Genomic DNA, 19,464 nt, shown 5'->3' with positions numbered 1-19,464 from the left:
TGTCTGACCTTAATGAGCTTCTCCTCAGCTCTGCTGCCCCACAATCTCACCTTTTAAGGTAAAATTAGGGCAAAGCAAGAAAAATACCAAAAATGTACAGTCAAACATCTGAAGGTCATGAACGCTGATGTTTGTGACTCAGAGTCACACACATGGCTGCTGTTTAATTGTATCAGATCAGAATCTTGCTGCAGATCCTCTTATCTCCCTGCAGTTCTTATCAGATCTTAAAGTTTAACATTTAATAATTGCAACAGGATTGCAGCAGGAAATTTTCTTGCACAGGGTTTTCATTACACACCAGTTAATCCAGACATGGTTTTTCCTCTCCCTGCATCAGGGCATCCTGTTCAGATTAAATTAAGTGAAGTGAATGCACGATGTGATCAATCAGGCACATGATAGATCCTGATGCATCTAATTTTGTTGACATCTATTTAAGCAGCTGCTTCATTCATAAAATAGATAGCCTTTTGCTACAAGCTGCAACTTTATGCAAAGCTTTGCTGAGATTGGGTAAATTAACAATCTAGTTTGAAAAGAATGTTAAGCATTTATTGAGGGGAAAGAAAAACCTCTAAAAACTTTGAGTCAGAGCTTAATACGTGAGCTAGTTATAAACAGAAGTCAAAATGATGGTACCAGTTTCTGTAAATCAGTCAGTTACTTGTAATTATGCCACACATCTAAAGATACTATGTCTGTTCTTGATTATGGCAAAAATCATAATCACATCTACTTTGATTGAGGTATTAAACTTACCTTCTCACTGATTTCACAAGATCTGAGTTCACACACGTGAGCTTAAACACTCTTAACACATCAAAAAGCAAACAATAAATTCAAGTTAATGAGTTAACTATATATATATGTTAAGAAAATAATACATGTTATTAGAATTAATAACAAAAAACTTTTAAACCTTTTGACCTTGCAAAGCACATGGATTGATCAGATTCCACCTCTGTCCATCTTGCAAAGCTCCAATCTGAAACAGCTGTGCCAGGTCTGAGACCGGACCAGATCAGCCAAAGGTGGTAGCTATGGACGAGGTTTAGTTGCACTGGAAGTAGGTAGCAGTAGCTGCCGTTGGCTTGGATAAAGTTGTAGTATAGTGGCAGTTTTATCAGAACTGGGTCACATTTCTTTATTGAAATGAGAGCAGAGAGCCATACTGAGAGCAACACTAGGCTGAGGAGATGCTTTTGCACTGCCATGAGTTTTATGCACCAACAAGCTCTACAGTGAGCTTGGGGTTACGGCCGGAGCGCTGCATGTCTACTACCTAATTTGGTCTTGTTGCTCTGATGAATCTGACGGACAGAATGTCCGTCCAATCACTATCCAAGCATTTTCTTTTTAAGTCCGACCCTTCCAAACACTTTGTATGGGGAGTTTCCAAGATGAAGGTCAAATATGCCCCATGCAATGGATATATGAAACAGTCTATCTGGTGTGTCAGAGTAGCAACCTTTACCACACATGAGATAACTTGTGGACAAAACAATGTATCAAACAGCACAGTAATGGTTTGATCTTTATTATGTTGCTTTCTTGGTTGTGAGAAGTCAAAATCGTGGTTGAATTTGAAACTGGATTAATTACCCAGCACCACTGTGGGCCTACGTGGAAGGAGTCAACTCAGAATATCTGAAGATGGCACTTGTTGCATAACTAACAACATGAATGTTCTGAGAGTGATTACAAATGTTCCTACTCATCAAAATCATCCACATACACGCCCGCTTTCCATTAGACACACGAAGAAACACACATGCACTCTGCACCACACCCTCACTCTCAGCACTAGTGTGTGGCTGTGCTTGTTTGTTTGTTTACCAGGTTGCCGGTGTACTTTGTGACTACATGTACACACAAAGACATTCTTTATAAATCTATGCAAGATTCCCTAAGTGACTCTCCTTTAAACATCTGATTGCTGAACAATGAGCTGCTTAGATTAATAGTTGTCTTGCATTTTTACCTGTTTTTGCATCAGTGTTATCAGCTTCTTTTGATTAAACATAGACAGAGGGCTATCATCAGGAGCATAAAAATATTAACTGTTTAAAAACATACATTTACAATAAGTAAATGTTTTCATTTGCTACACTATCAAGGTTCGAACAGAATGTGTAAAGTTTGTAAAATAGCTTTTTATGCATTGGTTATTTTTTTGTAGAAAATTAATTACAAAAATTGCCCTCTGCCACCACATTCATTGATTGACTTGTATTTTATTTGTATATCTGCACAAAAAGAGCAGAGTCCTCAAGGATTTAGACAATACAAGTAATAGAGTTGAAGCAGTCAAACATTTCATTTCATTAAAAGCCGCTACGAAGCTTTAGGTTCCTTAAAATTTCTTCCTCAAGAAAAAGTCCCTTTTTTAAGTACAACTTAAATTTTTCAGAATCACCCAACCAGGAAAAATCAAAATTTTTCTAAAGAAATAGCATTTTGTACATCATCATGGAAAGACAGTACGAGATGCTATTTCTACGAGGGATTTTCATCTGTCAGTTGGACTACACTTAACATAGGATGCTATTGTTTATGAGACAATAAGTTTTTGTCCACACCATAAATCAACAGACCACTCTTAGCTGTAAATTATAAATATGTAGAGGCTTTGTGGCCTGTGTGGCTAGTGTTAACCCTTAGAACGGTCAAAAGAGAAGACACCCAGGAGGAGTGACAGAGCAGGGATGCAGTAATGCTGCATGCACAGAAAAGACACGACACTACAGTATACAATCATGATAACAAAATTACATATATTTCTAAATACACATGAGGAATGGTGATGAATAGACAAGTTAGGAGTAGATGTTCTGGTTACATTGCAGCAGTTGTCAGTCCTCTCAATTTCATTATCGTCTTAGCTACTAATGCTGACATACAGTGGCAAGAAAGAGCAGGGGAACCCTTTGAGATGATCTAGTTTATCTGGTAGATTTAAAGTTTTTGTTGAACACAGCCATTAAACATTCACAGTGCTGCTGGAAAGAGTAAGTGGATTTAATATCTGGTTGAACCTCCTTTGGCAGCGATGACTTCTACCAAGCGTTTGTTGTAGCTGCTGATCAGACCAACGGAGGAATTTTTGACCATTCTGCCTTACAGAACTGCTTCAGCTCACCCATATTCTTAGGCTGTCTGGTGTGAACAGCTCTCTTGAGGTCTTTCCACAGCATCTCTATCGGATTTAGGTCTGGGCTCTAGGGTCATTGTCCTGCTGCATCAACCAACTTCTTCTTAGCTTCAGCTGATGGACAGCCACCCTGACATTGTCCTGTAGGATACCGGGATAAACCTGGGAATTAATTTTCCCCTCTATGATGGCAAGCGGCCCAGGCCCTGAGGCAACAAAGCAGCCCCAAATCATGATGCTCCCTCCACTGTAAGTTTCTGATACAAAAACATTTTAGAGTTTGATTCTTAAATGAAATTCCCAACATTCACTCCTTTTTGAAATAAAGTTCTATGTTTCATTGCTGCGTTTCAGTCAGGAAGGCACATGGACATCAAATGATCACACAGAAAACATTCAGATATCGTCCTCTACTGATGTTCATTCACATCAACATTTACAGTAGCTGGAGGAGGCACACGGCAAATTTAACTCAACCATTTCCTGCTCACACAGTCGCACAAAAAGAGCCCTCATATAAACTATGGCCTACATAATACAGACAGCCTCACTTGACCACCCTCTCTCTTTCTGTCTCTGTCTGTAAATGGGTCAGTACAGACAGACGAATGGGTCACACTGACTTGGCAAAGGGTCTCTGCTGTGTGCATGTGTGTGCGAGTTATTCATGTTGTTGAATTCTTTGAGGGCTTTGTAATGGGGTGCGTTTGTGAATGAAGCTTCTTGTTGAAAAGACTGTGTTGTAAACAGATTTTTTGTATGACGTTTTGTATGAATCCTGTGAGCAGCATATTCGTAAATGTGTTTGTTGTCTGGGCTCTTTTCCTGAGACACCCCTAACTGGACCACAGTGTGTTTTAGGAACTCTGTGAATGTGCGGTTATGGAAAAAGAAGTGCCAGCTCATTTCTTCCAGCGTAAATAAAAACCCAGCAGTTGACAGTTAATACTTCCTATGAAGCAGAATGAGGCAACACTGTCTGTGTGTGTGTTTCTGTCTGATAAAGTGTGCGTGAATCACTGCTGGCATCACACTGGGGTGTCACAGAGGGATTTTGAGGCTTTGAGCAGGGAGGATCTGTCTGTTTTTCTTCCCTGGATAGAGAGGATTTCTTGTCCTAAAGCTGTCACCGAGTTAAAAACAGAAACGCCACTCTTTGTGGTCCGTCCTATAATGACAGGGTGTTGTTTCTGTCTGTTTTAAAACTTTCGTCATGCTTGCTGTTTTTGTGGAGCGATTGTTCTGACAATCATTCAGTCACAGCAGGAGTTATTAGCACTTGTTGCTCTGCAGTAATTAGACACTAAGCCATTTCAGCGATGGTGCTGATTTCAAAACATGATGTTGCATCAGTCCTGCAAGAGTAAATTATATAACAGTTTAATCAGAAATTAGTTTTCTAATGTTCATATACAAACATGCCTTTAGCAAAAAATAATGGGACATATCAGTTACCCAGCAGCACATTAATTACCAGTCTGTCTTCTATAAAAACACTGCACTTTTTTGGAACTATCTCTTTTAGTCTTCAGATTTTCTGTTGTTCTGTTTTATTATAAAACTGAATTGTTCCATCTGATCTCTGAAGTCAGAAAATCCAAGATACCAGACGGAAACATGATCCCAAAGCCCTCCATGAACTACGAATTCTGACTTGTGAACTCAGAGGGACTTCAGTAACCCCTAGTTACAGCCTCATTACTGGAACGCTCTCAGCTGGGATGTGGTGTCTTTCCTTGCATCGGACTTATGAGGTAGATGGAATGCACCATTGAACTAGTGTTTATTGGCTTTTTCAAAATATTTTCAGGCTTTTTGCCTTTATTTTGTGGTGTGCATTGCAATTTAAATGACATAAGCCCACAGATGCCCCTATTTGTTTTTGCCATTTTTAAATAGGTCCATGAAACAAGTAGGACATTATGTTCTGAAAAAGGTTTTTTTTGGGGGGGTTTCATCACAAGATTCATCACAAAACAGTAACCTGTTTTTTTCTATTACAAAACAGTAGTTGTTGATATTCTAAAGTGAGCACTGATTAAGTTTTGGTCAGATTAGATCTAGAGCCCTGAATCGGTTCAAGACAGTAGGCCCATTTAAAGATTCTGTGAGAACTTTTTGGCTGGTTATGAAACAGACTGGAATGAATCCTGATGCTTCTTTACGGCATTCAAAATTAAACAGGAGCATCTGAGAGGAGATTGTTGTTTTGAACAAAGTCGCTTTATAGTTGTAGTAGTGGTTTATTTTATATGGGTGTTAGATGAGGCAATGAACTGCACTCTCCTTAATCAGCTTATTTTAAGAAAGATTCATTGTTGGTTGCATTTAAAGTATTTGTAACAAAAAACAATGAGATTTATACCATAAAACACAAATTACATTTACAAGACAAGACCACTAAAGAGATGAGTCATCTTACTTTGTCCACTGGGGGCTCCAAAAGCAACACTACCAAAATTTTCCTCACAGGAGCTTTAACCAAAAAAACTTAGTATTCCACTGACTTTAACTCTAAAAAAATACTTCTTGGGTCTAGTTACGTCAAGATGTGGATTTGCAAATCTTTGTTATTTATTACTGAGAATTAAAAGTACATTTTTGTGCTGTTTTTCAGATAAATCCCTAAAACAAGCAACCTGTTATGTTCTACGAAAGCTGTTCCTAGGGGTCCAAACTGCAAGATTCATGGCATTTCAGCCTTCTATAAGGAAAATTTGTTGGTTTGCAAAGTTGGTCCTGATACAACCTTGATCTGATTCAATTCAGAGACTTGACTCATTACAAGATCCCAGGCCCAGTTAAAGCTCCTGTGAGGACTTCCTGATGCCTCTTTCTGACTCACTGTACTAAACAAAAGCATCAGGAAGATGATTGGTTTATATTCCCCTAAAGTTCTTGTAAAACGTGAAATCTGTGCAGCCAGGTAGATGTCAGTCCATATGGTTTACTACAAACTGGAGAAAAAAAGGGTTTTGACTGATATGTTGAACTACTGAAATAATTAAGGATGAATATTTTATTTAAAAAAAAAAAAAAAAAAACACGTCTTGGGGCCGAGTGGCCTAGTGGTTTAAGGTGCGTCCCGTGTACAGTCAGTCCGGGTTCAAATCTGGCCGATGGCTCTTTCCCACATGTCACTTCCCAGCTCTCTCATCCTTGTTTCTGATTCTGTCCACTTTGCTCCTCCGTCAGTAAAGACATTAAAAGCCCAAAAATAAATCTGAAGATGAAAAAAAAAACCCTTCTTAAACAATGATGTACCACTCGTTTCTGGGGGGCACCAAAATCAACACGATCTTAAAGTTCCTCACAGGAGCTTTAACCCAACTAGTAACACTGGAAGCACTTGGGAAACTGTAAAAATGTTTTCATTACCTTTTTATTTTTTTCCCCCAGATAGAAATGATACCTAACTTGTCAGATCTGGAACCTTCTGTAATGACTTCTGGAAACAGTCTCAATACAATACCGATGCTCTTTATGACTTGGAACAGAAAACCAGACAATCAGATTTATTGTGAATGCTTTCTATGTAGTTATTATTTGTATGCCCGACTCAGGCCAGATTCTGAATGAACAACATGAAAAGAGCCTTTGTTTACATGATCAGTGCAACAGTGAGTAATATCTCAGTCAGTTAAAGGAAGCAGGAAGAGATTTTCTAACTACTTGTCACTCGAGTACAGAACAAGATCAGAGAAGAGCTAGGATGTAGCATTTGGTCCACAAAATTTAATCTGGTCTAAAACACTAATATAGGTCTGTTCTCATTGCAATCATGTTGAATATTTGTGAGACAAAATACTGATATGAATGTCCTGCTGTTTATCAGTTGTTGTGGAATCACTTTATTGTGTTGTCAGTATTGTGGGTCACATATAATATGCTTGGTTGTAACAAGTTGTAATGTTGCACAGTGTATTGTATCATATGTTCAATCCCATCATATCATTGCATCATATCCTATTCTGTCCTTCCCTATTGTGTCATGTTTTGAAGTATCATATTGTTAGGATCATTTCATATTTGTTTGTGAGTTCCCAGCAGTTCCTGCCCCTAATATTGGATTACTTATCACCAGCCCTTCATAAGGTATACCTCATCCACTTCTCATAAATGCAAATGTCTAATCAGCCAATCACATGGCTGCAAACAGTGTATTCAAGCATTTAGACAGTGTCAAGATGATCTGCATAAGTTCAACCTGTGATTTAATTCACATTGAACATGCCATGGCTGTATGGCTGGCTGTCATGGTTTTCAAATTCTGACCCTATTATTCAGACTCACAGCAAAAATCAAGATTCATCAGACCAGGATGTTTTCTATTCCAGTCTGTGTGAATTGTAGCCTCAGTTGCCAGAACTGCTGATCACTGGACATTAAATCCCAGAGATGGCTGGATGAAAATCCGGGCAGATTAGCTGTTTATGATTACTCATGCCAGCCTGTGTGGCACAAACAACCACGGCACGCTCAGTCGCTTTCTCTACATCCTGATGCTTAAATTAAACTTCAGTAGATCATCTCTACCATGTCTAAATGCATAAATACTATGGCTGCTGCTATGTGATTTGCTGGTTCGACATTTTTGTTAATGAGCAGTTGAACAGGTGTACCTAATGTAGCGGCTGTTGAGTGTATATCCATTTTGATGTGTTAACATATTTTATTGCACCCCGTTTTTAAAAATAGAAGTTATTGAGTGAAATCTAAAACATAGTAAACACACAAGAATGAGGTATAGCACTGGATGAATTTCTCTACCTCACTTCTGTACATTTGTGTACTTTAGGCTTTTAGGCTTCGTAGCATGCTAAGCCAACATGTCCTGTGAGAGGAATATTTAAATTCCTCTTTATTCTCAGTGAAGCGCTGAATAGTTTGCTGTCAGAGCAGCAAGAAAAACGTGTGAAAGTGAGTAAAGGACGGGTGTGTAGCTCTCACATGTGAAGAGAAAAAAAAGTTCTTGTCACTGTGTTTATGTTAACAGAGGAGCTGAACATACTTTCTTCTTCTCTCACCCTTGATACCGTGTTTGCTCTACATACACTCCTCCTCTCTTCTATGTATCATTTCTCTCTTTCACTGCCTCTATCACTTCTCTGTCCGTCTCACCATTTTAGTTTTAATATGAAGGCCTGTAATGAAACTGTAAACACATTGATGGGTGAACACACTGCATATAAAACAGGCTTTTCAAATAAAAGTTGCTTCTATCTAAAATTATGGATGAAGTTAAGTGTATGTAAGGATGAGTGAGTGTGGTGCGGCCTTGAAAGATGGAGGGAGGAGTAAAGATCGCAGTTGTGACAACAGCAAGCAAGAGCCTTTCTTCCTGTTGCTATAAATGTCTGTGGCATTCTGGGGCAAAAGTGCACTGATGCACAGACCTGCAGAAACGTGCACGTATCTACAGCTTTACAGGCAGCATGCAGCATTTATGGTTATAGAGGAACTGAATCTTGTGCATAAGTCAGTTGCTATGTCTGTCTCTATGTTACTAGCAGAATATCTGATAGAAGCTGCTTGTATTTAGCACAAGCATGAACATATTTTCTCCTTCCTGCTTTTTTTAAACTTCACATTCTTGACACGCTGAGCTTCGACTCGCTCTAACACCACTTTGAACACAAGGACTTTGACACACCCACACATCAGTACCACTCAGTTTGAGGTGGAGGTTTTACCACACATATAAATACTAATAGCTGTGGTTGGGTCGTTGGCACATAAACTATGAAGCTGTCAAACTGTAGCTGTGGTATGACCCATCAGCACATTTCTGTCTCTGACTAACAAAACTGAATCAACACATTTTTTTTTAATCCTTACAAGTAGCAACATTTCTTGTATACACAATGAAGCATCTAATGCAACTTCACTGGAAATGGATGACACACAGCTCAGAGGAGATGCAGCACAGTCAAACAAGCTTTCACATGCAAAGCAGGGTGTTTCCACAGTACTGTCAAACTCAAAGTTCAACACACCAGCCTTAAGCCTGGCATACACCAAAAGATATTTTAAATCTCACCCAAATTTTTGAATGTAATGACATACAGTGCTGTGAAAAAGTATTTGTCCCCTGCCTCAGTTGACTCAGTTAAGGTCAGTGTTCATGATTCAGCAATAAGAATGAGACTGGGCAACAGTGGCATCCATAGGAGAGTTCCAAGGCAAGAACTACAGCTCACCTAAAAGAACACAACGGCTTATGTTATCACATAGACGTTGGGGAAAATATTATGTGGACTGACAAGACAAAAGTTGCACTTTTTGGAAAGTGTGTGTTGAACCTGGTACATTGGCATAAAACTAACACAGCATTTCATGAGAAGAACACACCAACAGTCAAACATGGTGGTGGCAGTGTGGTGGTCCGGGGCTGCTTTGCTCAAACAAAGATCTCAAAAAAGCAACACATTATGCCGCGATCTAAAGAATAGATGAGAAACAAAGTCTGGAAAGGGTTACAGCCTTGGGACTCAGGCTTTTGAACTCCAGCCAATCACAATGAGAGCCATTATCCACAAATAGAGTAAACTTGGACCAGTGGTGGTCCTTCCCAGGAGTGGCTGGACAAACAAAATGACTCTATGAGGGCATAAGAAACCCATCCAGGAGGTCACAAAAGAATGCACAACATCTAAAGACCTGTAGGCCTCACTTGACTCAGTTAAAGTCAGTGCAGCAGGACAATGATCTGGAAAGCACCAGCTAGTCCGCCTCTGAATGGCTTTAAAAACACAAAATAAAGGTTTTGGAGTGGCCTAGTCAAAGTCTGGACTTAAAGCTGATTGAGATCCTGTGACATAACGTTAAACAGGCCATTCATAATCGAAAACCCCCCAGTTTGGCTGAATTATAGCAATTCTGCTAAAAAGAGTGGGCCGAAATTCCTCTACAGTGACGTGAAAGACTCATTGCCAGTTATCACAAATGCTTGCTGCAGAGGTTTGCATAACCCGCTATTAGGTTAGGGGTCAGTTACTCTTTCACATAGGGCCAGGTATGTTTGGATGGCTTTTCCCCTTAATAAATGAAATCATCATTTAAAAACGACCTTTGGTATTTACTCAGGTTATCTTTGTCTACTATTGAAATTTGTTCTATGATCTAAAACATTTAAGTGTGACAAAAACTCCTTTATTACTTTAGTGTAAACAAGCTAATGTGGCTAGCTTTTAACTAATTGCTAAATAAATTTTGGTCGTTAATTCGGTCCAACTTCCTCCTTTGTCCGTGTGATTGTTTTATGCTTTACAGGGCACTTTGTATCAACACTTGTGCTGATGACACAAATCAAAAAGTTGGGCCTCTATTTCTGGTGGAGGTTGATGAGGCCACTTTGATATGCTTAGTAAGTGAATAAGCTTTAAAATTGCATCTATTGCTGCTTTCCATTAGAGGCTGACAAGGGGAATTGCCAATCATTGATAAGGATTTTGTGGTGGCCAATCAGATTTCAGGGATACCCTTGTTGACCCCCACTACAACGGGCTTGGCACCTGGTCAGGAGAACAATGCTCTGTGTGATATGCTTTTTAAACTTGACCTTGAGATAAAAGAGATAGAGGAGCAGAGAGTATGATTTGTGCTACTATTTGTATTGCATTATAATGTCTGTTTATAGAATGAACACAGCAGCTGAGTGTTGACACTAAAAAGAGCCTTACATTCAAGCACAAGCTTCATGTTCAAATTAAGATTCTTATTAGTATTTGCACTAATGTGTTTTTAAATTGTTTTTATTGAGTTATACTCCTTGATGGACAAAACAGAAAAGCTCCCACTGCCTCCTGAGTCAGCCTGGCCTGCAGCCACCACCATCACTCTCCATCTCTTCGCTCCTCCATTCCTCCCACCCAGCCAGCAGGGAAACACTACACTTATGTAACACAGAAACAGAAAAGAGATAAAATGACACTAAACGGAGGAGAAAGAAGGAAGAGCGGTAGAGAGGGTCTTCATCTTCCTCTCCCCCTGCAGCAACTGGAAGAGGTTTGCTTTTAAGTTTAAACATTCATTAAGAATCTGCCCTCTTCTAGTCCTTTTTTGTCAGACAGGGTTTCGTCACTTCTAGATTTTGTTACAAACACTACTCACTGTAATAACACACTGACTGTAACACCGTCACTGCAGGAGTAATTTACACTGTGTACACGCTGAACAACATGACGGATGAACCCTGGCGCCCTGTCTCTTCAGCTACCCATCATTATACTCATAATTATGGTTATAAATAATACAGTTTGCTGTGGCCACTCATGATATTGTTATGAAATATTCTATATTTGAGTCTCTGTTTTTTTACATAATAATGAAACAACAGGTGCATATTAAAAAAGTAGAAAATCAAAGTTCGTTTTTTCCTGTAATTTGATTAAATGAGTTAAACTTGCATATTTTCTAGATTCACACAGATTAAAATATTTCAACTTTTTTGCTGTTTTCATTTAGATTATTATGGTTTACAGCTCACAAATAATATCTCAAAATATAAAAGTCCAATTTCTTGTCAGTTATTTCAGTCCTGAAAAGAGCACTAATCAGATAATTAACTCAAAACACCTGCAAATGTTTCCTGAGCCTCTATTTTCCGACTGTGGTTCAGTACACACAACCACAGTCTTGAGGAAGACTGCTGATTTGAAAGTTGTCAAAAGGACGGTTACTGAGCCACAGAAGGTCATTGCTAGAAGGGCCGGATGTGTTGAAGCATAAGTGTGGTGAAATAGGTACACAAGCAACACGGATGGCCACCACCTTAAGAGGATTGTCAAACAAAGCACAGACGTGTCCATGAAATGGGCTACAAGTGTCATGTTCCTACTGTCGAGCCACTAGAACTGGACCATTGCTTAGTCATCCAAAGTCCTGTTTTTGAATTAAAGTACTTTTTGCATTTTTTTTGGAAATCAAGGTCCTGGAGTCTGGCATCGGAGTAGCACAGAATCCAACATGAATGAAATCCAGTGTTTTCAGTTTCCACAGTCATAAGCCAATGTTCCCTCTAATTTTCAAAACAGACTATGATGAAACTATGATTAAATACAATAAAGATATGAGCAATATGATGATACAATACAAAACAACATGACGATACCATATGGTATTACAATATGATGATACAATACAATGATACAATGTAATTACAAGTCATAAGCCAATTACTGTTAGCCGCTAGTTAGTTGCTATAATGATGACAAACACACTCCTTAATACAAACTGATAGTTTGTTTGGGGGTTTGGGTACTTCACTGCTAACCTTGAGCTAGCTCTTGTGTCATTTTAAGGTGTGTTTATGCATGCTTTATTTTGTGTTGCATTAGCCTGTCTATCATCTGCAACTGCTCACATGCCCAAACTCCTGCAAGGAATCCAACAGCCAATCCCAAATATTTCCAGTAATGTTTGTGTACGTGTCAGAATATGATTCATTTGGAATATCCTGCTCTAGCCAGCACTATTTCAGCCAACAAGTAGAAATACTCCTTTTTTTAAAATCATGATGTAGAAACCAGTGACGGTGACATGGAGTTTTGACTGGTCATATGTTTAATGTCTGTTTGTGTAATAAAGTTTGAGTCTGTTATGTATTAATAGCAGAATGAACATGTTTAGCCAATCCTGCATAATGAGACGTCTGTTGGTGTATTTATGAGTGTATGAACGTCTTCCCCGCCCTCTCTGCTCCGTCATGGCACACCTTCCTGTCAGGTATATAGACCTCAGTTGTCCTCTCTCTCTCTTCATTACTCCGTCACTCACGCTCCTCTCTCTCTCTGTCCTTCTGTGTTTTCAGTCTAAGATGCCCTAGGCGGAGAGCAAGGAAATGTAAATGGCTTCCAAAGTAAAAGATGCTGTGGTGTGGTACCAGAAAAAGGTAAGTCACTCTTTATTTTTTACTGCTTATTTTGTTGGATGCCACAAAAAGAAAAGACAAAAACTTCATTTAAATGTGTTGTTATTTCAATGTTTTTTTATTTTTTTTAAGTTGATATTCTTTAAAAATTCATTATCCATGAGAAATGTAATTGGGTAACAGGAGATGGTAGAGTCCTTATGGCTGCTTTTGCTCTTTAATATTTTAGCTCAGCATTTCTGAAGGGCTTTGGGAAGTAGAGGGCAAATAGAGAGCAAGGAGAGAGCCTTGTCTCTTAGATGGAAGTGAAGTTTACTTTTTAACCTAAGTTAATTTTATACAATAAACAGTCTCTTCCTGCTGGCAGTCCATAACTGTGAACTATGTTCAGATGAACGGTCTGTGCATTTGTTTTACATGATATAGTTGGATGTTTAGATGTGCATCATTTTAGAAGCACGTAAAAGAAAAAGTATCCAAAAACTGTTTCAAGATTTACTATGTGAAAAAGGGGGGCATTGAGGGTTCAATTGAAACATTTTTATTAGTGTATATCTGGTCCAGATTTTACTTTCTGTTAATAATATAAACCCCTGCCTTAAGAAAATGCAATACAGAATCTATCCTTGTGATATAGGACCTGCCTGGTTTCCTTGTGTAAAGAATTAGTGAGGAACTTTTAAGTTTCACTGCCTTTTCACCAAGCAGTCTTGTTCAGTTTTGTATGGTATGAGAGTGTTTGTTTCTGTGGCCAAAAATTGGAGAAGGTGGGGTCAGATGCGCCCCATGCATTCAGGCAGCCCAGGTTCAAGTCCGGCCTATGGCTCTTTCACTGCATGTCATTACCTGCTTTCTCATTCTTGTTTCTGACTATCCACTGTCCTATCGCTACAAAATAATAAAGGGGAAAGGTACTAAAGTAACCAATCTGTACCATCCATGTTTCCCCCCAGTGACTGGTTGAAAGAACCGTCACTTCCTGCGCAACAGTGTTAACAATGGACAAATGCAAAATATGCCATTTTTAAATATCCCATGAATTTTGAAAGGAATTTTACATTTTTTGGGAATAACTTCAGTGTGCTGCACTGTTTCAAGGCAGACCTTTGGGGTGCAGAACTCCCTAGGGATCATTAGAGAAGAGGAGGTGGGAACCAAACCATACAAATATTTAAATATATTTCAGACCAAAATTTAAGTCATTAAAACACACTTTAAAGTAGGGATGCATGATATTATCAGCATGATATCCACATTGGCAGGTATGAAAATCAAAATATTGCCAGAAATGTTCATATCTGCTGATAATTACAGACAATATTGGGGCTAGAAAAATCTTCCTATATCAACTTTAAATATTGGCCTTATGGATAAAAATTAATGGAGTTTTTAGGCTGGATCAACAACAGCTAGTCTGTTTCTTTGTTCATCCTGATTCATGAAACTTATAAGTGTGTTTAAAGGGCTGAAATTTGTTATTTTGTTCATCCAAAAACTTTAATTTGTGTGCTTGAAGGACTGACATTTTAGGTCTGAACTACATTTAAATGTCAGTATTGGTATTGGCTAGAATTATTTTGTAAATATCGGTGTATCGAATATCGGCAAAGTCCAATAGCATGCATCCCTACTCCAAAGTTTAAGGAATAGAGATGAGCAAAGAAAGCTAGTATCTGCTGATACCTATATCATGCCGATCATACCGCTCATCCCTAAAATAAACCATTTGTGTTAATTTGGTTGCCACCTAGGACATAGCAGTTACCTCTCTGCTGATTTGTCCTGTACATGCAGGTAGTGTTCATTAACAAAAGACAACCCCTTTAAAACCTCTCACCCTGCTGTTTTTCCATATTAAAATATGTCAATCATTGAGTATCTCTGCCATCCTCAAAAAGGTGGTTTCAGAGGTTAATCACTTCATCTAACGCTTGCCACCCAAAGAAGTGTTTACAGGCATTAAAGTTGACGGTTAAAGAATAATATACCTTGATACAGTCCTGTTTGCTTCTGTAGCTTACAAAGACACGTCAGTATTTATTTCAGTTTCATTTCCTGCCAATTTAAAACTGATTACAGGAGCTTTAAGTTAAATAAAAAGAGGAAAAAAAGCCTTTCTTTTAAGAATTTAAAGGAAATCTGAGAGCAAATAACTCGCCTAACTGTTAATTCTTTTATAATACACTGTAGCTGATGATGATGCTACACTGTATGTATGGGCCAATGGTCATTTTGATAAGGATTTATAACAAGTATGACTTAAACCCTTTAGTTTCTATTTGTTTATGTAAATGATCCGACATAAAACTAATGTGAACCTCTTGGTCTGAATGTCAAATCTCCCTTAACTAAAGACACTGAAGATAAAGAGTAAGATTAAAATGCCCATGACTGTTTTGATGCACACAGTTTTGGCGGTGATCACTGCACGGTGTTGTGTGTCTTCTTGTTCCATGGTTTCAGATATCAGATCCTCTGCTGGACAGCAGCTCTGCTCCCCTCCTGCAGCTCTCAGCTTACACACACCCATCTGCCTCTCAGTGCTGTCTGTCTTCACAAACCTGTCTGTCACTACGACCCTGTCTTCCTCCCCTTTGACCGCCTCGGCCTGTCATTACCCCCTCGCGACCTTTCTGTCTCCTTATCTGTCTTTTTATGTCTTTCATGTGTCTCTCATGTCGACACAGCCTGTCTGTGTCTCTCTGATGTTCTGCTCACACCTGGCAGATGTATCGCCAGCGTGAGCTTTCACTAGAATCACATCACACTGAAGATGACTCATATGAGAAGTTTAAAGCTTTAATTAAAGGTCTGAGAGCTGCTATATGAATGGCTATTATTAGTGAGCCACTTTCCCAGCGTTGCTTTTAAATTTTAGTCCTTAAACTGATCATAAATTTATTTGCATTTTACTAAGGTTAGTAAAATTAACAATCAAAGGTTACATTAAGGACTGATAGCATCCAAAAGTCTCAACAGAAAGCTGATAAAGAAGAAGGAAGAGTGCACTACAATATCTAAACTCCACAATTACACTGGCAATGTTGTGATATTGAAATGCTGCCAATAGACTTTTGCAATTTAGACAGTGTGCAGAAGTTTGCCTGCAATTTGTGATAGTTAGAACTAAGACATGACCAAATACTGGATGCTTTTGATTTTGTTGCGGTGTCATCAAAAAACAGGAACATTGAAAATGTTAAAAACATTCAAGTTGAAAATTCTGGTAATGTGCCAACCCTGCAATTATTGTAAAAAGGTTTAAATCATCTAATTATGCCTTTTTTGAAACTATGGGTCCTTTAACTGGAAGAGCAGAAAAATCACTGCTTCCTGTTAATAATTGAAGCTTTATTGCTGTCTCTGAGCGTACATAGGTGAGTGTCTGTAGCCAAGCTTGTCTGGGCAGAGGAGCACCAGTGACTGCAGCCGCTGAGTCATGAATGAATAAAGCAGGAGCAGATCACACCTGTCTGGCTGCCTTCAGGGCTCCCTAATCACTGACAGTACTTTTAGACAAGTTAAGCGTTTTTCTCTCTTCATACTGCCTGAATGTAAACAAGTTTATGCAACAGATAATACAGATAGTGTTATGACAAAAAGGCTTTCTTATAGTCTGTGAGTCACCCCGACAGGATGAGTTCGTTTACCTCCAATGATTCAAATATCCCTATTAGTTCTGCTATTCATAGGCTGACTTGTAACACAACACTTATGCGAGTCTCGGAGGTCAGACACTGTGCTATCACAGATATTTTAATCCATCAGATTCAGCTTTGATTGATGCCAAACCACAGTCTATCTCCAGCCCTCCCTTGTATTTTTAGAGAGTACTTTGAAATCCTGCCAAACAAACAAACACTGCCCTCAGGAGAGAATTAAGGTGTGTGTGTGTGTGTGTGTGTGTATTTCTAAGTAAGTCTGCAGCTCTTAAGAAGGCTCACGTGGTGGAAAAACCCTGCTGTGTTTGTCGCCTCATCTTTTATAAGTGTCGTATCGCCAAATTTAGACTTTTTCTGTTTTTGTTTATGTTTAGAATACAGCTTCAGTGAGTTTCCTCTAACTGTCCAACTTTTTTAGATGTTATTCTCTGAACTTATTGCTTCCAGCTCATTACAGAAGCACTGCTGGCATTGTTGTTGTGTAGAGCATATGATCTTTAAAACATTCAAAAGCATTGGTCCTTTGGAAAAACAACATCCCTGTTACTGCTGGGAGATTTTAGCTACTATGTTCAGTATAGTGTTATCTTTGGCTTGACTCAAAGTAACCCTGCTTCAGTCAAGACTTTGAATTATGTTTGTTGAAGCCATGCAGAAGTTATGCAGAAGTTTTCTTGTTGTTCTTACCTCTATCACTCATGTTTCAATGCCTGACATTTGTAATGAAAGCAATGTGCAGTTAATGTTGTCAGTGGTTTTCTATGGCATAAGCTTGTTTGTCTCATGTGGATTGTTTTGATTGTTTCATTGTGTGCAGCTCTTTAGTTAAAAATGAATTTGCGCAAGAGGACAGTATCAAACTGCATCATATCATATCATATGATACCTTTTTGTATCATGCTGTATCCCCTTGTATGGTCTGGTATTGGATGTTGCCAATCATATGGTGTGGTATGGTATCGATCATATTGATCTTTTCTTTTATCTTATTTTTTCACATATAGTATAGTTCATTGTTTCCTATTGTATTGATTTGTTTTATTTGATGTTGTTTTGTTATGTTGTATCGTATCATCATTTTAATCCTATCATAATGTTGTATCATATAGTGTTGTCAAATTGTAACATATCGTCATATCGATAGAAATGCTGTATCATTGTCATATTGTATCTTTGTATTGTGGTTATATCTTTTTGTATCATTCAGTATATCAAGCACATAATTTGACTCACCTCCTCTTTCTTAGTAAGGTATAAAACACTGACAGTAAAAATAAACTATCTACAGAATGAGATTTAACTTAAAATCACGAGAACATTTTTTAAATTCTTTTTGGGGGAGTTTTATGTCTTTATTTTTAAATGGAGGGAGATAGTATAGAATTACATGTGAGCCACGGGTCAAACTAGGATCTGGCTCACAGTTAAGGGGACTTTTGCCTCCTTACATGGGGCACAACCTAAATATCAGGCTGCCCAGCACCCCGAGAAAACATACTTTTTGTTCTTTTAAGATTTGACCCTTTTTTTCAGCTACTCTTTGTAGCATTTCTATTCATGTTTTACTCATAAGGGTAAAGGACCATTCTAAAAGAAATAAGGTGGAGGAAATCTTTCAAACTAGAAAAAAAAATCAGATTTAAAGAGGTGCAGATTACCAAACAGGTCCTTGAACCTCTCATTGCCACCCTCACCTCTGCAGCCTCAGCCGCCCCCGGGCAGCAGCTTGTATGACACACGCTGTATTTCTGTCTGCACCATGTCTGCAGACATGCTGCAAATAGACTCACTGTTGTGTGAGCTAGCTGCCATTTCTGTCTCACCACAGTGCCATGCCAGAGCCCATGTAAGCATGGAGTCTATATCTGTCACAGCAGCAGCAGCAGCAGGCACACTTCCGTGTTTTATTTTCTGTAATGTCTGACACATTCAGCTTGCTTTTGCCCAGCACGAGGCTAACTGCCAGCTACTTTTGGCATGTCAGTGAAATATTGGAGCTTAAAAAGTTGTACTGTTATAAATCAGCTTACTGCCTATTTGTGTGTTGGCTTTAAGGCTTATTTAAGGACAAGTGACACAGTTCTTAGTCTGGTATGTGGCCGAGATTTATGGATTTTCAAGACGTCGGTTGGGTCTCATATGAAGTTCACGACTACGTTTGAATGACACAACAAATACATATACATTTAGCTTTAAGTCTCACTGATGAGGGTTATCACTGTTAATTGCTCTTAAACATGGTTCAGAAGAAGACATATAGCAATAGAATTAGAATTGGGGATAAAAGTGAAAAATATCTATTAATACCACAAGTCATGAAGAGTATTAAAGAATCAAGAATATCTTGAATTCCAGGATTGAAAGAAAAAATCAGCCTGAATTTAGGAAAAATGCTGTTGTGATTGCAGCGTCTCAGATACACAAAATCAAAACGATGGGATCAAACCTATCGAGTTCTACTTGAAATCCAAGAGGCACCAATACTATGTAAAACTTGCATTAATTTACTTTAAGTCCTAAAAAGGCCTTAAAAGGTCTTATATTTAAATTCAATCAGGAGCGACTTAATAGGAGTTTAACAATAATTTATTTTACAAATTTTAATGAGAGAGAAATGTTAGACTCCATCATGATGACTTCATGTTCTTGAGGAGGTAGTGAGGCAAACGACAGGAATAGGATACCCCCCTTTGGAGTCTAGACACTGGTGGAGGGGTTGATGTGGGGAAAAAGACCTGTGAGGATTGACTGAATGCTGATGAGCTGAATGGAGGTGG

General features: G+C 38.6%; 1 protein-coding gene across 8 annotated transcripts in view; it reads left to right on the top strand.

Moving 5' to 3' along the window:
• Positions 1 to 19,464, top strand: part of LOC121505341 (protein PHTF2-like) — a 57,353-nt gene that overhangs the window by 8,844 nt on the left and 29,045 nt on the right. For 6 of the 8 annotated variants that reach the window (XM_041780567.1, XM_041780563.1, XM_041780561.1 and 3 more), the window contains one exon: positions 12,966 to 13,046. In XM_041780567.1, coding sequence (XP_041636501.1) covers positions 13,002 to 13,046 — 45 coding nt within the window. In that variant the 5' untranslated portion in view covers positions 12,966 to 13,001. Of the gene's footprint in view, positions 1 to 3,231; positions 3,404 to 11,054; positions 11,162 to 12,965; positions 13,047 to 19,464 lie in introns of those variants that run through there. The other 2 variants (XM_041780562.1, XM_041780565.1) reach the window with 2 other exon arrangements.

This window comes from Cheilinus undulatus, linkage group 23 (assembly GCF_018320785.1).
Source record: "Cheilinus undulatus linkage group 23, ASM1832078v1, whole genome shotgun sequence".
In the NCBI taxonomy this organism is placed as follows: Eukaryota; Metazoa; Chordata; class Actinopteri; order Labriformes; family Labridae; genus Cheilinus; species Cheilinus undulatus.
Note: the sequence above shows the minus strand (reverse complement) of the source record. Positions and strands in the feature narration are given on the sequence as shown.